General features: G+C 39.1%; 1 protein-coding gene across 1 annotated transcript in view; it reads left to right on the top strand.

The window, feature by feature from the left end:
• LOC112508756 (uncharacterized protein slr1919) overlaps positions 1 to 15,820 on the top strand; it is a 34,492-nt gene extending 18,672 nt beyond the window's left edge. Inside the window, exons 12-16 of the mRNA XM_025113497.1 lie at positions 9,126 to 9,219; positions 12,477 to 12,589; positions 13,295 to 13,365; positions 14,345 to 14,492; positions 15,240 to 15,820. Of these exons, the coding sequence (XP_024969265.1) occupies positions 9,126 to 9,219; positions 12,477 to 12,589; positions 13,295 to 13,365; positions 14,345 to 14,492; positions 15,240 to 15,638 (825 nt within the window). The 3' untranslated portion in view covers positions 15,639 to 15,820. The remainder of the gene's footprint in view (positions 1 to 9,125; positions 9,220 to 12,476; positions 12,590 to 13,294; positions 13,366 to 14,344; positions 14,493 to 15,239) is intronic.
• The last annotated feature ends 1,517 nt before the right edge of the window (positions 15,821 to 17,337 follow it).

Raw genomic sequence — 17,337 nt, 5'->3', positions numbered from 1 at the left:
ACTACTTTTATCTTTCTCTCTAACGACCCTCCTTCTTCTTCTCTCTCCTCGTGTACACTTTCCATATTATGGGCTTCTTACCCAACTGAGAGATTATAGGTTCATGGGCTTCAGCGTCTGGATTCCCAGCAATACCGTCTTTTGGGACTGCAGCCTTGTCCTCGAGGCTGAATTCAGGAAATTGGCTCCGGAACACATCCTCATCCACCCAAGTAACATCATCAACGTTCTTCCCTCTCCATTTCACTAAACGCTGTCGGATCTACTGCCCAGCCACTGTGATGTCTCTTGCAGCTATCAATTTCTCCGATTCATCCAAAGTGTCCTCACAAACATCCAACCCCTTTGGTAGTGTGTTGGCTACATGATAATCTCCCACAGCCTTCTTTAATTGGGAGATATGAAATACTGGATGAACTTTCGTTGATGCTGGAAACTGAAGTTTATAGGACACTTCCTACCCTCGAAACAATGGGAAAAGGGCCATAATAGCGTGGGGCTAATTTTTGATTAATTCGTCTTGCCACAGTCTGCTGGCGATGAGGACGAAGCTTGAGAAATACCCACTCACCCACCTTGAATTCTTCATCTTTCCGTTTCTGATCAGCATACTTTTTCATCTGCTGCTGTGCACGTAATAAATGATGCTTAAGTTGAACTAGAGCTTCATCTCTATCAACTAAGTCAGCAGCCACTTGATCTACTCGTGTTTCCCCTTGCATATATCGGACTAGCAGCGGTGGTTTTCGTCCATATACTATCTGAAAAGGAGTGATCCCCGTAGAGCCATGAAATGTGGTATTGTACCACAATTCCTCCCATGCAACCCATTGAGACCAACCTTTAGGTTGTTCCGATGCAAAGCATCGTAAATAAGTTTCCAGACATCTATTCACTACTTCTGTCTGACCATCCGTTTCTGGATGATACGAAGAACTCATTTTTAACATTGTTCCTTGCAAACGAAAAAGTTCCTGCCAGAATAAACTAATAAACACTGGGTCACGATCACTTACAATCGATCGTGGCATGCCATGTAAACGAACCACTTCCTTAGCAAAAACCTCAGCTATCTTTCTTGCAGTATATGGATGCTTTAAGAGTATGAATTGTGCGTATTTAGATAGCCTGTCCATTACCACAAACACAGCTTCAAACCCTCTGGATTTTGGAAGACCCGTTATAAAATCCATTGAAATGTCGTCCCAAATTAACTCCGGAACAGGGAGTGGCTACAACAAACCCATAGGAGACGACGCCATATACTTCTGCTGCTGACAAATGTCACACCGCTTCACAAAGTCTTGGATCACGCCCTTCATCCCTATCCAATACACATTCGCTGCGATAAGCTTATAGGTGCGAAGAAAACCCGAATGACCACCAACAAGAGATGAATGAAATTCTGTAAGAAGGTCTGGTATTACCATAGTCTTTGCAGCCAATACCAACCTGCCCTTGTACAATAAAACGCGTCTCAGCAGCTTAAACCCAGGCCTGGACTGAGGATCATTTTGCAAATCTGATATCACACGTTGTAACTCTAGATCCTTATTAACCTCCGCCCGAATTTGTTGTATCTGAGACCATACCGGAAATGACACTGCTGCCTTCAATTCTACCTCCTCGAACATCCTGGATAAAGAGTCAGCTGTTGAGTTCTCTCGACCGGGTTTATAGACTACCTCGAAGTGATAACCGAGTAGCTTTGCAAACCAATTTTGTTGATCTGCAAAAGCGACTCGTTGTTGCAGTAAATGACGGAGGCTTTTCTGGTCAGTAAAGACTTTAAAGTCTCTTCCCAGCAAGTACGGTCGCCAATGTTGAATGGCCAATACTAACGCCATTAGCTCCTTCTCATAGGTAGACTTGCTAAGGTTTGTTTCTGACAGGGCCTTGCTGAAGTAAGCAATCGGTCGCCTATTCTGCATCAAAACAGCCCCGATTCCGTGACCGGATGCATCGCACTCTACCTCGAACGGTTGAGAAAAATCTGGCAACATCAATAACGGGGGATTAATCATCACTTGCTTCAATTGCTCAAAGGCCCTTGAAGCTTCAGATCCCCAAACAAACCCATCCTTCTTAGTGAGCTCAGTCAATGGTTTCGCAATCTTTCCGTAACCAGCAATGAATTTCCGGTAATATCCGGTCAACCCCAAAAATCCACGTACCCCTTTAACATTTTTAGGGACCGGCCATTCCATAATACTTTTGATCTTATTCGGGTCTACAGATACTCCCAAATCAGAAATAACGTGCCCCAAGTACTCCACCTGTTGCGTTGTAAACACACACTTCTTCCTATTTGCTACAAACTGATGGTGTTGGAGAATTTCTAAAACCGTGCGTAAATGACCAAGGTGTTCCTTCCAGCCCTTACTATAGACTAAGATATCGTCAAAAAAAACCAAAACAAAGTGTCTAAGATAAGGTCGAAAAACCTGATTCATCGTAGACTGAAAAGTAGCAGGGGCATTCATCAAGCCGAAGGGCATAACCAGAAACTCATAGCGGCCGTCGTGTGTTCGAAACGCGGTTTTACCGATATCCTCCTCCTTCACCCTTATTTGATGGTATCCAGACTTCAAATCTAGTTTAGAAAAATGCATAGCTCCATTTAACTCATCCAATAACTCCTCAACCATAGGAATGGGATACTTATCAGGGACAGTTGCCTTGTTAAGTTCGCTGTAGTCAACACACATTCTCCAGGTACCATCTTTTTTTTTAACAAGGATCACAGGACTTGAAAAAGCACTCGAACTCTGCCGAATGATCCCTTGCTGTAGCATTTTTCGCACTTGTCTTTCGATTTCATCCTTGTGGTGGTGTGGATAACAATATGGGCGTACACTAATCGGACCTCCTGTCCCTCGCAACTCGATGCTATGCACCGTTTCCCGCCGTGGAGGTAAACCCGACACCTCTCGAAATACACCATCGTACTGTTCCAGCATCATATCGAGTTCTTGTTGTTGCTACTTATTTAATTTTTGTACACCCGTAGACGTATCAGTGCCTTCTCTAGTCATTATAACTCTTCAAAATGATGCTGTCGCAGCCCGTTTCCCACTCCACAGGTTTCTCGAATCATTTGCCTTGCCACCGGTCAAAGTTACCTCCTCTCCCCCCGCAAGGAAACTGATAACCCTTTCCTTCCAATTGAAAGTAACCTTCCCGAGTCTTTCAAGCCACGATACCCCCAAAATCAAGTCGAGATCACCCAAATCTAATACGTAGGTATCCACCACCGTTCTGAATTTTCCAAATAACAACTCCACCTCCTTACATTCCCCCTGCGTTAATACACGGTGACCATCTCCTAACCGAATCCCTAAATTTTTATAAGGGTCTACTGTTAATTCCAGTGCGGCTGCTACCTGAAGAGATACAAAATTATGACCGGCTCCACTATCAATTAAAATTTCTAGTGGAATTCCTTTGATCGTTCCCTTAACGCGAATTGTTTTAGGAGATTTCGCATTTCGACTTTCTGCCCAAGCAAACAATCCAATTGACTTGCGTTCTAACATTTCTTCACCTTCTCCTTCTTTCAGTTCTACTGCGATTACCTCTTCTGTCTCGTTCAAATGTTCATCATCGCCCAAAATCACCATCCGTAGTTGCCGTTCCGGACACTGATGAAGTGGGTGATAACGCTCTCCACAACGAAAACACAAGCCCTTTGCCTTTCGGTCCATGAGTTCGGCGTAGGGTAAGTGTTTGAGTCCCCGGTTTCTCTCGTTCTCCTTTCGATCACCTGGTACAGCCCGTAACGGCTAAACTAATTGTGACGTTAGCTGAGGCTTCGTGAAATTAGTTTTATTCAACCCCAAACTACCCCTAGCAGGCCATGGCCCATTACTTCGTCGGCCCATTGTTGAATCACTGGTCGATCCATAACCAGTTTTTACGAACGACCCAACTCCACCGGTTCGTCCTCCGTTCCCAAGCCGTGTGGATACACTCCTGGGAATTACAGCGCCTTGCAGTTCCGATTCTACATCTCGTGCGATCTTCATTGCTTGAACACGATTTATAGGGTTGAAAGTGCGAACCCTCAACCTTATATCAGATCGAAGCCCTCCAACGAAATAACCTAGATATTGCTCTTCTGGAAGACGACTTACCTGAGACGATATATACTCGAACTCAGTGATGAATTCGTCTACCGATCCCGTTTGCGTGAGGTCTTTCAATTCCTCAAAGGGATTATCACTTTGTCTTCCCCCGTACCGTTCAATCAAAGCCTGTTTGAATCCCTTCCATGTGAGATTCTCTTCAGTTGCACTCAACAGGTTAAACCAGTGAATTGTTGCCCCGTCCATACTCAGTTTTGCCAACTTCACCTTAATATTTTCAGGAGTATTTTGCACATCAAAATAGATCTCTGCTCTAGTAATCCACCCCACTGGATCTTCCCCATCGAACATAGGCAATTCCACCTTCTTCACAGCCATACGGAATTCCGTCAATCGATAATCCACATTGTTAACAACTGGCGGTGTCGCTTGTGGCGGTCGTTCCAGCAGCTTGACTAAATCTGCTAACATCGTCTCCCTGAATTCAGCCAACGAGCGCTGAATGTTTTCTTCCATCATCCCTACTACTTCCTCCAACGCCTCCACTCGATCACCCACATTGGTTGGCTTTGGTGGCATCTTCAGATACACTCGTTCCCCTCGAAAATCCGGCAGGTCGGACCAATTTATAGAAACAGAAAAAATTGAGAGAACATCTGAATGATTAAAAGAGGAAAATGAGCCGAAGCTCTACAAGAACAAGGAAAATTAACCAGAGTCTGGGACTCTTCTCCAAAGAATTCTCTCCTAACAGAATAGACAACAAAATAACAGAATGAGCATTATTTCCTTCCCTCCACTACTTTTATCTTTCTCTCTAACGACCCTCCTTCTTCTTCTCTCTCCTCGTSTACACTTTCCATATTATGGGCTTCTTACCCAACTGAGAGATTGGGCTCATGGGCTTCAGAGTCTGGATTCCCAACATAGGGCGACATATTGCTAGCAACAAAGTCCAAGGTGGAGGTGAACGAGAGGTTGGAGGCTTGGAGTAGTGGAGTTGCAAACACAACGCCTAAGCATTAGTCTCTTTATGCTCAAATATCCGCGGTGCAATTTTAGTGTTGAATGTATCAACAAGGGTATGGAAGTCAACATTGGAGGGAAAGGGTACCCCAAAAGAATTGTTACAGGTATCTAGACTCCACGATTTTCAGAAGGTGGAAAGAGGTCGAGGATGATATAACACATCACATAAAGACTGGTTGGATAAATTGAATGGCTACCACGGCAGTGCTATGTGAAGGGAAACTTTATAGGGTCATGTTGTATGGGTCGGATTGTTAGGGGACAAGGAAGGGTCATGAGAGGAATTTAGAATTTGCAGAAATGAAGATGCTTAGATGGAGTTATGGTCGAACCATGTTTGACAGGATACTGAACAAGGTCTTTAGGGTGAAGTTGGGAGCTGTGTTTATCACTGATATGTTGAAATAGGGAAGCTTCAGCGGTTGAACACGATTGCAGGAGATAGATGGCGGCTCAGTGAGGAGGGTAGAAAGCATGATGGTCATGGAGGTGGAGGGGTAGGCCGAGGAGGACGAGGGATGAGCAACTTAGGTTGGACATGGTGGCTTTAGGCATTTATGAGGATATGACCTCTAAAAAGAGTGCTTGGAGACGCAAGACTAGGGTAGTAGATTAGGTCGGGGACATGTACCTAGCATAGAAGGGAGGAAGGAAATTGGAGAGGTAGAGGGTGGGGGTAGGATTAATGAGCCAACAAACATGTTATAAGAGTCTTAAGGTAGACTAGTGGTTGTATAGTTTTCTTACATTAGTTGTGTCCCCTTGTAGCTTCTTCCTAAGATGTTACATTGATCAATATCTAAAATAGCGGTCTTGACCATGATTTACTATTGGACCGTAATTTGCTATAGCGGTTATTGCAATGGTAAAGTGGTGGTATAGTGGACAAGACATAGAGGTTTTATGTATTTGAAAATATAATATTGTATACATGCAATATTTAATTTATTTATTATGTAATGCGATATTTAATAGTATTTAATATATCTATTGGTTGATAAAAAATGTTTGGGTGGTTTATTAATAAAAAATGTATAGGCTAAACCAAAATATAAATTGTTGGTGATTTTAGTGTCACCGGTTTCATTTGGTGTAATGGGTAAATATATGAGAGCTAAAGGGGATCTTTACTTAGTTTTCTATGCAAGTTAGGAGGTGCGAACCGCACACTTGTATAAGACTAGATTGATCCCGGTACGACCAAAAGGCGGGGGTCAAGGGGGCCGCGCCCATGGCGGGTATCCTGCTGCCTGCTGAGCGGGCGAGGTCAAGGGGGGCCGCCCTCGCTGGGCTCGGGGCAGCGCCCCATACCAAAATTTAGTTTCTATGGAAGAAGTGTTATGGAAAAACTGTTACAGATCCAAAACCTCCGTTAACTGCCCTTTGGTCTTATCCTTATCCATTTATGGATGACTCTGAGTATAAATACTCATTTAAATTCATTTTGTGGTTCGAATCTAAGAATTCGAATATTCAGAACCTACAATAACGTGATCTCTTGTTTGTGCCTAAGAAATTAGATTGTTCCTTCTTGGATTATCCCATATTCAGAATTTCGTGCAACTCAAGGCTATAGGGTTGAAATATATAATTCGGGAAGTGATATACATGATCCTAGCAAGAATCCAAGCAATTGTGATTTCAGAAAACCACCCTATTGTTCATCTACCCCAACATAAATTAATATAAAGTTCAACGAACACCTTCTAGAAGCTAGTTAAAGGCTAAAATGAAAAACCAAAAACTAAACTCTAAAATGCACCTTTCACTCTTTCGTGGACCGCTTTACCACCGCTAGAGCAAAAAAAAGGAGAGATCAAACAAAAAATCTAAAGTAAAACTTATGTCTTATTTTTTAGGGGAAGAGACAAGACAACACAACGGATTATTTTTCCAAAGTTTGTGCTAATGCAGACATACTAAATGATGCGAATAGGAGTCCACAGTGTAACAAGCACTTGGAATTGGAATACTATTTCTATTAAGATCGTTATTTTCCTTGTGTAACTTTTTTATTTGCTTGTTTGGGAATTATTTAGCCCTCCTTCAAGAGGCATATTCGGATCAGTGTTTCCTTTCTTAATCTTATCTGCCATTAGTTGATTCGATTGAAGTGATAACCCAAACATTAATTCACCGATTTCAGATATAGCTCTAGCATTTTGGGAGATCCTCATATCTTGTTGATGATTATGACACTCAATCCTAGCACCAAAGTCTGAAAAAACAGTTTTGAGCATTACCTCTAATTCAGAGTTGTTCGTCGGGGGGGGGGGGGGGGGGGGGTTGGAACAGTTGTGGTTATTGATCGACGATTCTGAATTGGGAGGCTTTGTCACTTCACTCTGGTTCTTTGCCATGCTCCGAGCAATCGTAATGATGAAACACCAAGGACCGAGTGCGCTGTTATACCAATAATACAACCTGATCCAAACTCAGCTAAGGTTGGAGAAATTCCAACGTTTAGCCAAACTCTACCAATCTAGAAAATCAAGGGGAGAATGGTTCTCGAAATTAACCGAGAGAATTAGAAGAATCGAAGATTGGAATTGCAGAGAAGAATATATGGACATTCCATATCAAAAAAGGTAGACAACAGGGTATTTGAACTAATAAGAGACTCCTACAAAAAAAAACAAAAACAAAATCCTAAAGCAAAACAGATAAGGAAAGATAGTGACCTAAAGTTAGAAATATTCCAAGTGCTTGTTACGCTGTGGACTCATTCACATCACCAAGTGGAAGTAGAAGCCAAGTAAGGCCTAAGCTTGAGCATTTCATAATATTATATATATATATATAGTGGATGAATTATAAGATAATTCTTTTTTCGTTGGTTTAATTTTAGAATCTTGTGTGTGTGTATGTGAGTGTGTGTGTGTGTGTGTGTGTATATATATAAACATATATAAACATGCCCTTATCCTTGAGTAATGTTATCGTGATTTTTAGACCTGATAACTGATTTATAGTTCCCAATTACAGTAGCCCAAAAGCTGACTTCTTGCGACGCAAGCGTGGAACAACTCTGTGAGGGTTGTGAATTTGAGATTGAGTCACTGGTTGATTGACAGGGAAGGCACTTCCAGTTATGTCTTTGCCCTTGTTGCGGTTCTTGAAGATGCAACTCGTGTAAGGAGCTGCAACCTCTGGTGCTCATTACAAGAGAGCTCCTAATCTCTACAGTTTAAGGAAAATACAAATTTAATTATTTTATTTAATCCTTCTCTTCTTGAAAGAGACACATTTATATGGAATAGGAAAGCCATAAATAGAAAACCCCTAATGGAAATAACTCCTCTTGTTCTAGAAATCAATTGACATTAAAAGGCAATAAAAAACCATTAGCTGACCGTCAGCTAACTGATTGAAACTTTTTTCGGCCATGAGCAGGTATCACTTCTCACTTCTCCACATAAGTGTCTATGACAAAATCAAATTGAATTCCATGGCAACTCAACAATCTTAATATATGCATAATAACTCACAAGATCTTCAATTAACTGATTCTGAATCAGTCCTTTCATGTTGCAGTTTGGCATTTTGAACTGCTTTGGACCAAGTATTTGAGCCTATGCTTTGTATTAGATTGTTATGAGCATTTACTTGCTAATTATACTGGACATTAGTCATGTTTGAGTTACATGATCACTTGCTTACAGTTTCCAGTACATATCAACCATCCATCTTGTATGACAGCAACAAAGATTCAAGCCACATATTATTCTGTAATAACCATCAATGCCTTGTGCTATCGTCAAGTGCATCTATATGTTGTGAACCTACTTATAAATGTGTTTTGAGTTTCTATTAGAGCAGTTGTCGTAAAGGAGATCAATACTTGTCTATTACTTCTTTTTTGGAGAGTGGTAATATGTAATGAATTATAATTGTGATCCTGCAGATTTTAAAATTCTAAGCAGCTGTGAGGTTCACAGCATAAAAAATCCATCTTGCATGACTGCCTTTTGGGTCTATTGACTTGGCTGACATCTTCAATGTGTTCTGCAGGTGCTGGGTAAAGTGTGGGCGATAGCCCTAAAGTATCATTTCCGCATGCCACCATATTATACTCTTTTGCTACGTTCTCTTGCTTCCTTTGAAGGTATACTCTGATGCAAAATTTCCTAGTTTTTCAGCTTTCACATACGCCTTTTACTCATACATGCAGCTCAAATTTGAGCACATCTTAAGGATCTTGTTAAACATTGCTAACCTGTGGTGCTGTATTTGATTCATGAGAATTTTTGTATTAAACAAAATCTGAAGGAAGTTTTCTTGTTTCTAGGACTATTGACTAGTTTCTGATAGAAAATTCAGAGGCAAATTCGATTATGTTTAGAAACACCCATCATCTCTGGAAAGACTTTGAAAGACTCTAGGGGCTCCATTTAAGAATGCAAAACAACCTAGGGGGTGAATAGGTGGTTGCTGTCTTTTATGATTCTTGGGCTTTTACATTTCATAATTTTCATTAATGTAACTGATAAAGCATAATGCTCAACCACAAGTGAAGAAACTAAAAAAAATCGAGTGGAAGATATGACACAAGTGTTTTAGAGTGGTTTGGACAACTTGTCCTAGCCCACTTTCCCCGAGATCCATCTTGAGAGGCGATTCACTAGAACAATTGTGATGCTTAACAACACAAACGTGAACACCAACCATACAATATAGGGTACTCTCTCACTCTTCACTCAAGTTGGTATTCGGATACAAACATTCTAGCATGTTGCCTTACAAAACTAGATCAGTTACCGAGATTTACAAGATTCTCAAGTTATCATCATCATCATCATCATCATACACGAACATGTTTGTGAATTGCCAGAATATGTTCTATAAAAACAATGGCTTTTCTCCCATATCACTCTCAAATGTTTATGGTAAATGTGCCACGGAGTGGTAGGTGTTCAAGCTTTAAAATGAGATTCAAATACCTTTTTATAGCCAAGGTTTCAAAATTATCAAGCAATATGACACAGTCCAGATGTCCGTACTTAAAAAAATTCTTGAACTTCTATAAAGTACATGCATTTGAAAAGTACAAAAGCCCAGGCCTCCCAGGCCAGCTTTACATTTTCTCAAAAGTAAGAGTTTTCTAAAAAGCAAGGTCAAATTAGTTTTCTTAATATAATAATCCTTAGATTTTGTAAAATCATTTTTAAAGTAGTATTATTTATTTTACATGAAGTGGTTTGTCCTTTAATATTTAAAATATTGTTTTGGATTGGAAATTCAAAATTCCTTTCCAAGATGTCTTTTATTTTATAAACTTTTATAAAACTTTTTGGACTTGGCAATTTTCATGCTTCTTCATTAGAACATGGAACACTCGAACGTAGTCGTTTCCTTGAATCACAAAGTGATCCTCGAAATATTTCTTCGACCAAAAGCTTTTAAGATCTCTTTTTTGGCATGCTTCCCAAAGTTGACGTATGGGCTTTCAATGTACAGATGAGTTGTGAATTTCCATGATTCAAGATCATCAAATCTAAATTTCACAACATTAAAGTAACTCTTTAGTGCCGAGGGACGGTTTGTCAAATCATCAAAACCCGGGGTGGGTGCAACAAATGCACAAAGTGGTGGTAACTAATGCACCACAAAGAGAATACATTAACAGCATTAGTATGGTGGTGGAACCCGTTAAAAGAGAATAACATCCTCCAAAAAACACCAAAAGCCTAAGTGGGGAATATTGAATCTCAACACCCTTATGTGTCCTAGCACAACTGGAGTCTAGTAGAATTCAATGATTCAACTTGGACCAGATCAGTGAGTGAACAGGCACTAGAGCTTTGCAAATTTAGCATAATAACGTTGTACACAACATGCCTTATAGATAACAGTTACAACATGTCTATGCAATGGTGATAAAGCTACAGAAAAATGCCTATATGGTGTCCGTCATACGGAGGTCCTTTTATCTTTTGTGGAATTTTAGCATCAGTGATTGCTGATTTCCACTAGCACCGAAGATTTAACAAAAAAATGATCACTAGTGGACGTGGTTACAAAATGTTGATCGTTGGAGCAGCCGTCCTCATATATCGTATTAACAATCAAAATATGGTCGAAAGAAGAAATCTCTATTTGATAGGGCTTCTTTCTATACCTATGAACTCCATGAAAAAGAATCCGGCCTGTGGGGGGCCCATGTATCCGAACAAATAGATCATTAGCACCTACAGATGCTTCATGAACCAAGTTCCGCCCATCATCTACTTACCATCTCCAGCATGATGGGTTGCAGAAAGCATCCTCAAGTTCCTAGTGCCCATAAACCATCAACCCAATTCTGGATGTGATGTGTGAAACCTCACACAATGTCTTGAAAGCATAAGTCTGGTGATGACAGAAAATAACCGATATCCAGGATGTTCATCATGGCTGACATGCTGGATCCTTTCTGTGGCTTGAACTCCGGGTGCACAAGAAAGTGGATGGTCCAGATAGGAGATTTCATAATCAGAAGTATTGCCTAACTTTGTCTATAATATCTATTCGGTGGCTTGACTCCCTGACTCGAACCCTGCTTACATGTCTTAACTTTTGTATGTCGCGGGATAAGGAAAATTGAGCTAGAACAATTACATCTGCCAGACTCCAGTCTTCATGGAACACACAGCAAACAAACATGAAACCCATCTCCACTTTCAAATGTTAGGACAAGGATTTGGTGACAGTAGATTCCACTGAGGGATCTGGTCAAGTTGATGAGGAGAGAAACAGGTGAGATGTGGGAACAGAAGAGAAAGGCTAGAAGGAATATAACTGCCTAACTTTGTTAAGTGTCAAAAAGATACCCCCATAACATTTGTCAATCTCCTTTCCTTAAACAGTACTTCCAGATTGTTAGGAATTTCTTGTCCAAGCATAAGGATAAATTAAATAGGTTGTGAGTAAGGCTACATCACTTTATCAGCACCTCAGGGGTCTAAATTATGATCCTTCTCAAACCCTGTTATGGAAGAGTCTCCATCTAGTCATCATTTACCTATATAAAAATAAATAAAGCATTGTAAACCACCAGAAGGTGAGTGGCGTGGTGATGCTTTTGTAGTTTTGTTGCTAGTAAAGATATTAAATTCCTTTAGTTTTTAAAAGATGATGTTGGGATAAGCTTAATCCACCCTATTATCTTCAGCTGCTTGCACTTTAGAGATCGAATGAAATATGTTAAAGAGAGTGGCTCTACAGGACTTGAAAAAATCTTCAACATGTTCATGAGATATTTTATTATGCATGACCGTTTATCTATCATTCTCTTGCATGCTTATCATTTAGCTTGTTAATTCTTTAATGTTCAATCATGTATAGACTTTATTTATATCCAACTTCTTTTTTTGTAACTTGTAGGGTTAGCAATGGCCGGAGATCCAAATTTTAAGACTTTTGAGGATTCATACCCATATGTTGTTCGTAAACTTCTCACTGATAACTCACTTGACACAAGGAAGATTCTGCACTCGGTATTCAGCTTTTAAACTTTTTCCTGTTGATATTTCATGAGCTTTATAATATCATTGTGTATTTGCTCTGAGAACTTCAATAGAATGCCTGAACCCTTGCTTAAATGGTATATGAATTATGATACTGCAATTTTATCTAGATAGAGTCAGGTAACATGAGGATCTCGACCACTTTGTCTAGTTTTAATGTTTCAAAGATAATAATAGACAGCTATTGATCATTTTCAGTCAAGTGTCCATATAACTATTTCTCGTAGCAGATTAGTTACAGTCACCAAGATTGATTTCTGTTATGTTTTTGACTTGTTTTGATCCTCACTTCATATGTCTGTTTACCCATCTCATGTACCATACAGGAAACTGAAACATATGCTTATATCTTTAAACACCATCCCCTTCTATGGTTGTTTTTCTCATCTTGTATTTTACTGTACATATTTCTAGTTTAATTGTTTTTTAGATTTAGTCCTCACTTCTAAGTAGCTCATTAATCATTTCGTATCTTTATTTTAGCAAATACAGATTGTAGTTACCCTGATCGATTTCTCTTCCAGTTTTGATCGTCTAGTCATTACTTCATGTGCTCTGTTTGACAATTTCATATACCATACTGGAAGCTGGATGATGTCCAGTTGTGCAGAGATTTATATTTTTGTACTTCATTGTCATCAATGGCTATTTGTGATATCATGGTTTCCACTTTAGGTTGTGCTAAACAAGAAAAAGGAACTTCGATGGGAGAAGGTTGCTTTTTTCTTGAGAATCGGGGCAACAAGGTATGTGACTCATGGTGTTTTTTGGTTCAGTAGTACAGACCCTGTCTAGTGCTCTTTTGTATTTACCTGGATAATAGTTCATATGCCTGAGCTTTATCATGTATATCATAATATATTTTCGTTTTCACCCTCCATTGTAGTACTGACATTTGAGCTCCCTCTTTCTCAAATATATTTCCTCTTGTTATCCTGTTAGCTATGATATCATAGGCTAATCTATAGGCAAGACTTTCATTTATGAATTAATTAGGGATTCTTTTTCAAAATACATTAATTCTTGGTGTGGTGCCCAACATCTTGGTTGGGGAGGCAACTCGATTCTAGGGTTTGAGAAGCGATTCCCTATATCCTAATTCTCTTTTTAAAATTTCCACAATATCTTGCCCTTAAGTTAGGCTAGGGGTGTGTAGTTTCTTTACCTTGACTGTGTTTTTCATGTACCTGCTTCTGTGTGTATGTGTTGCTTGCTCATAACTAGCTTTCCAAATGTTATCTTATGTCTTTCTTGTCTCAAATTCTTCTTGTAGCATTCCTCTTTTAATTTATATCCTCAAACTTTGTGGGCAAACTTTATCCCTTCACACACTTTTCACAAGCCAAAGGTCTTCATGGAAACAACCGCTCTACTATGTTGGGTAGAGGTCAAATCTGCTTACATCATACCCTGACTCCACCTTCAATGAGATATATAATGGGCCCGTTTGGTTATCTTGCCCCAAGTCATCATGCATTCAAAATTAAGCATTTTGAGGGAAACTAAGTTCATCTCTCTGCTTGGATCTAACAAAAATGATGCAAGTTAAAGAAGATAAGAATGACCAAAAATTATGTCGGTTTATTATCAAGATTCATGACCCTGTTAGTTCTAATGTTCAACATGTTACCTTTTTTGTTAAACCGAAACATTAACTTTTGCATAGTATAGGTTCCTCTACACCTTGAACTAACAGTCATATTTGATTATAATCTCTCCCTTCAGCAAAGGATTGCACCTGGCAGCAACAAGCAGGACTTCTACCGAATATTCCTTCAATGGACCATCAAGGGTATCGGATACAATAAACTTAGTTCTTAAACTTCTACTATCGAAAGATGGTGTTGTGGTGAGACGACTGTTGATGACCGCTGTGAGTATCCTACTCCTTCAGCTGCTCCTTTTAGCTTAATAACCATCCTTCATTTTAGATACATCTTGATTGCTATGTGTTCTGGTGGTTTTGTTTTTTATATGGACCAAGTTAACAGCATGCCTTGTATGCATTTAATTAGTTATGCACCGATATCATCGTGTGTTTAAGAAAGGGCCACATTTTGACTTTGAAATGTCAAATAGGTTATTTTGCAAGTTCTAATTGTTTTGGATTCTGAACTTGTTGAAAAGATGTCTATAAATATTGCATGTACAAACTTGTTCTTTTTTTGGGAAGTATATAAAAACATATACGACAAAACTCACTCACACTCCTTACCACTTGACCTCCAAGGAGGTTGAGATATACCAATAATCCGAGTGCTGCTGGGCCTTTGTGGTACACTATAACCTAATTTGCATCCGTAGAAGTCGAAATATAGCTCCTCTTGTTTTAAATATCTTATTTCATCTCTTGTAGGATATGCGAAGTTTGGCTAAGCACATAGTTAATGAAAATATTTTATGTTACAAATATCGAAATTGTTATTTTGAACGGAAACATTAAATAAAAGGAAATGTTACATTTATTTTGAGGAAGGAGTAAGAGGTAAGATTCCCGTGTCAAATCTCATACGTTATTAGTCTTCATATCCACTGCTTGCAATGTTACGAGTTTACTTGTATACTTCAAAAAAAAAATTACGAGTGTACGACTGATCCAAATATATCTTTTCTTAAACAGGATGGAGCTTCACTGATCCGGGGCATTGTTTCCAAGGAAGCCGGTCCTTTCCGTCAACAACTCTGCAGAATGATTGCAGATGTTGTATACCAGTCGATATGTGCAGCTTTAGGTAACACCTTCATGATCGCCAGAAATCGTGCCATTTACCGATCATCTTCAACACTTGCCATCGACTACCAGTCCCTAGTGAGAAACCGACGACTCAAAGTCATTTTGCTCAAGGTCTTGGAATCTGGAAGAAAAGATCCGATACTGATGATGCGGTTATGTTGGGTTAGTTTCGTGACGCTTATTGCAGCGTCCGCTTTGGCTTGTCACCGCGTGTTGATTTCTTTATCTGAAGATTTTTTGGATCGTTTGTCGTTGGCTTCTAAGAAACTTGCGGTAAGTACCTGACATCAACAATTGGAATGGAGAATTAAATTACAGAGCGATTCTAGTTCTGAGAAATTGTAGTGGTGCCAATTGTTGCATTCACAAGTTCATGTATGCTAGAAATTGTATCTCTGTGGCTAATGTATAGGTATACATAGCTTGTAAAAGTACAAATATTCTGCAATAAGTTCTTTTATTATAAATTACTAATGGTTAAATTTGTAGGACCATCTTTGATCTGTCTGAGATTGTTTATTTGAAACAACTTATGTTTTTCTACAGAAGTCTTTATCAACTTATTATAAGTTAGAATGACTTGAAATTTCTTCAAGAACTCTTTATTACCGGTTTGGCACCGGTATAAGTTGTGTATCCAAACACTCAAAAGTGTTTTTTACCGGTACCACATCGAAATAAGTCAATAAGTTATTCTTATAAGCAATCTCAAACACCCTTTAATAAAAACATTAAAAACATTTTAATATTATTAAATAGTTGTTAGAATGTAATATTTTGGATTGTAAAACATGTTTTAGAAGTTAATCTACATTTGGAGTTTATAAGTAGCTCTGTAATGTTTGTGTCTTTGAATGAAGTCCCGTTAGTGACACCGTCCGTTCCAGACCACGTGGACGGGGGATGTTACAAATGACTTTTCTCCACATCTGAAATAATTATGGCTCATGGAAGAGAGAGCTAAAACCTCAGAAACTGATTGTTCAGAAAGCAGAGAAGAAATCAATATTGCATCGGCTCATACACAACAATTATTGAAATATTCTAAGCTTATAAATAGTTGTTAAAATGTAATATTTTGGATTGTAAAGCATGTTTTAGAAGTTAATCTACGTTTGGAGTTTATTAGTAGCTTTGCAATGTTTGTGTCTTTGAATTAAGTCATGTTAGTGACACCGTCCGTTCCGGACCACGTAGACGGGGGATGTTACAAGTGTGGTATCAGAGCATAGGTTTTGACTTATAGATAAAGTAAGCTTGACTTGTGAGAAATGGGTAGACAAAATAACGGGTATACTAACTTTAATTCTATCTACCGTTTTTCTGATCCATAATTGTTTTGAATTCTGATTTTCATGTTGTTTTATTTTAGAATGTCGAGACGTGGTCGCCCATGCAAATCCAGATCTCAACCTGAGGGTAACCCAAACCCCAACTCCAATCCAATGGGGGTGAAAGTGAACCCAATATTGCTGATGTGGTCCGTCAGACCATGTCAAGTCTGATGCCTACGTATCTGCAGCAGGCTATTCATGCTGTGCAACAAGCAGCGCATAATTTTCTTTCAAATCTAAGTCCCGTTAGTGACACCGCCCGTTCCGGACAACGGGGACGGGGGATGTTACAAATGTGGTATCACACTTGTAACATCCCCCGTCCACGTGGTCCGGAACGGGCGGTGTCACTAACGGGACTTAATTCAAATACACAAATATTGCAGAACTACTAATAAACTCCAAACGTAGATTAACTTCTAAAACATGTTTTACAATCCAAAATATTACATTCTAACAACTATTTATAAGCTTAGAGTATTATACATCTACAAACGAGCTTACCAACTCCAAAAAGTCAAACGCTCGATCTCAAGTAATTTACTATTATCCAAACTTTTAACTTGGCTGAATTGAAAATGATTATCCAAACTTTTGATTTGTGTCTTATTTTATATTTTTCTCATTATCTATACTATATTATAAAATAT

This window comes from Cynara cardunculus (assembly GCF_001531365.2).
Source record: "Cynara cardunculus var. scolymus isolate 2C chromosome LG 3, CcrdV1, whole genome shotgun sequence".
Classification (NCBI taxonomy): Eukaryota; Viridiplantae; Streptophyta; class Magnoliopsida; order Asterales; family Asteraceae; genus Cynara; species Cynara cardunculus.
This window is presented reverse-complemented; position numbering and strand designations above follow the sequence as displayed.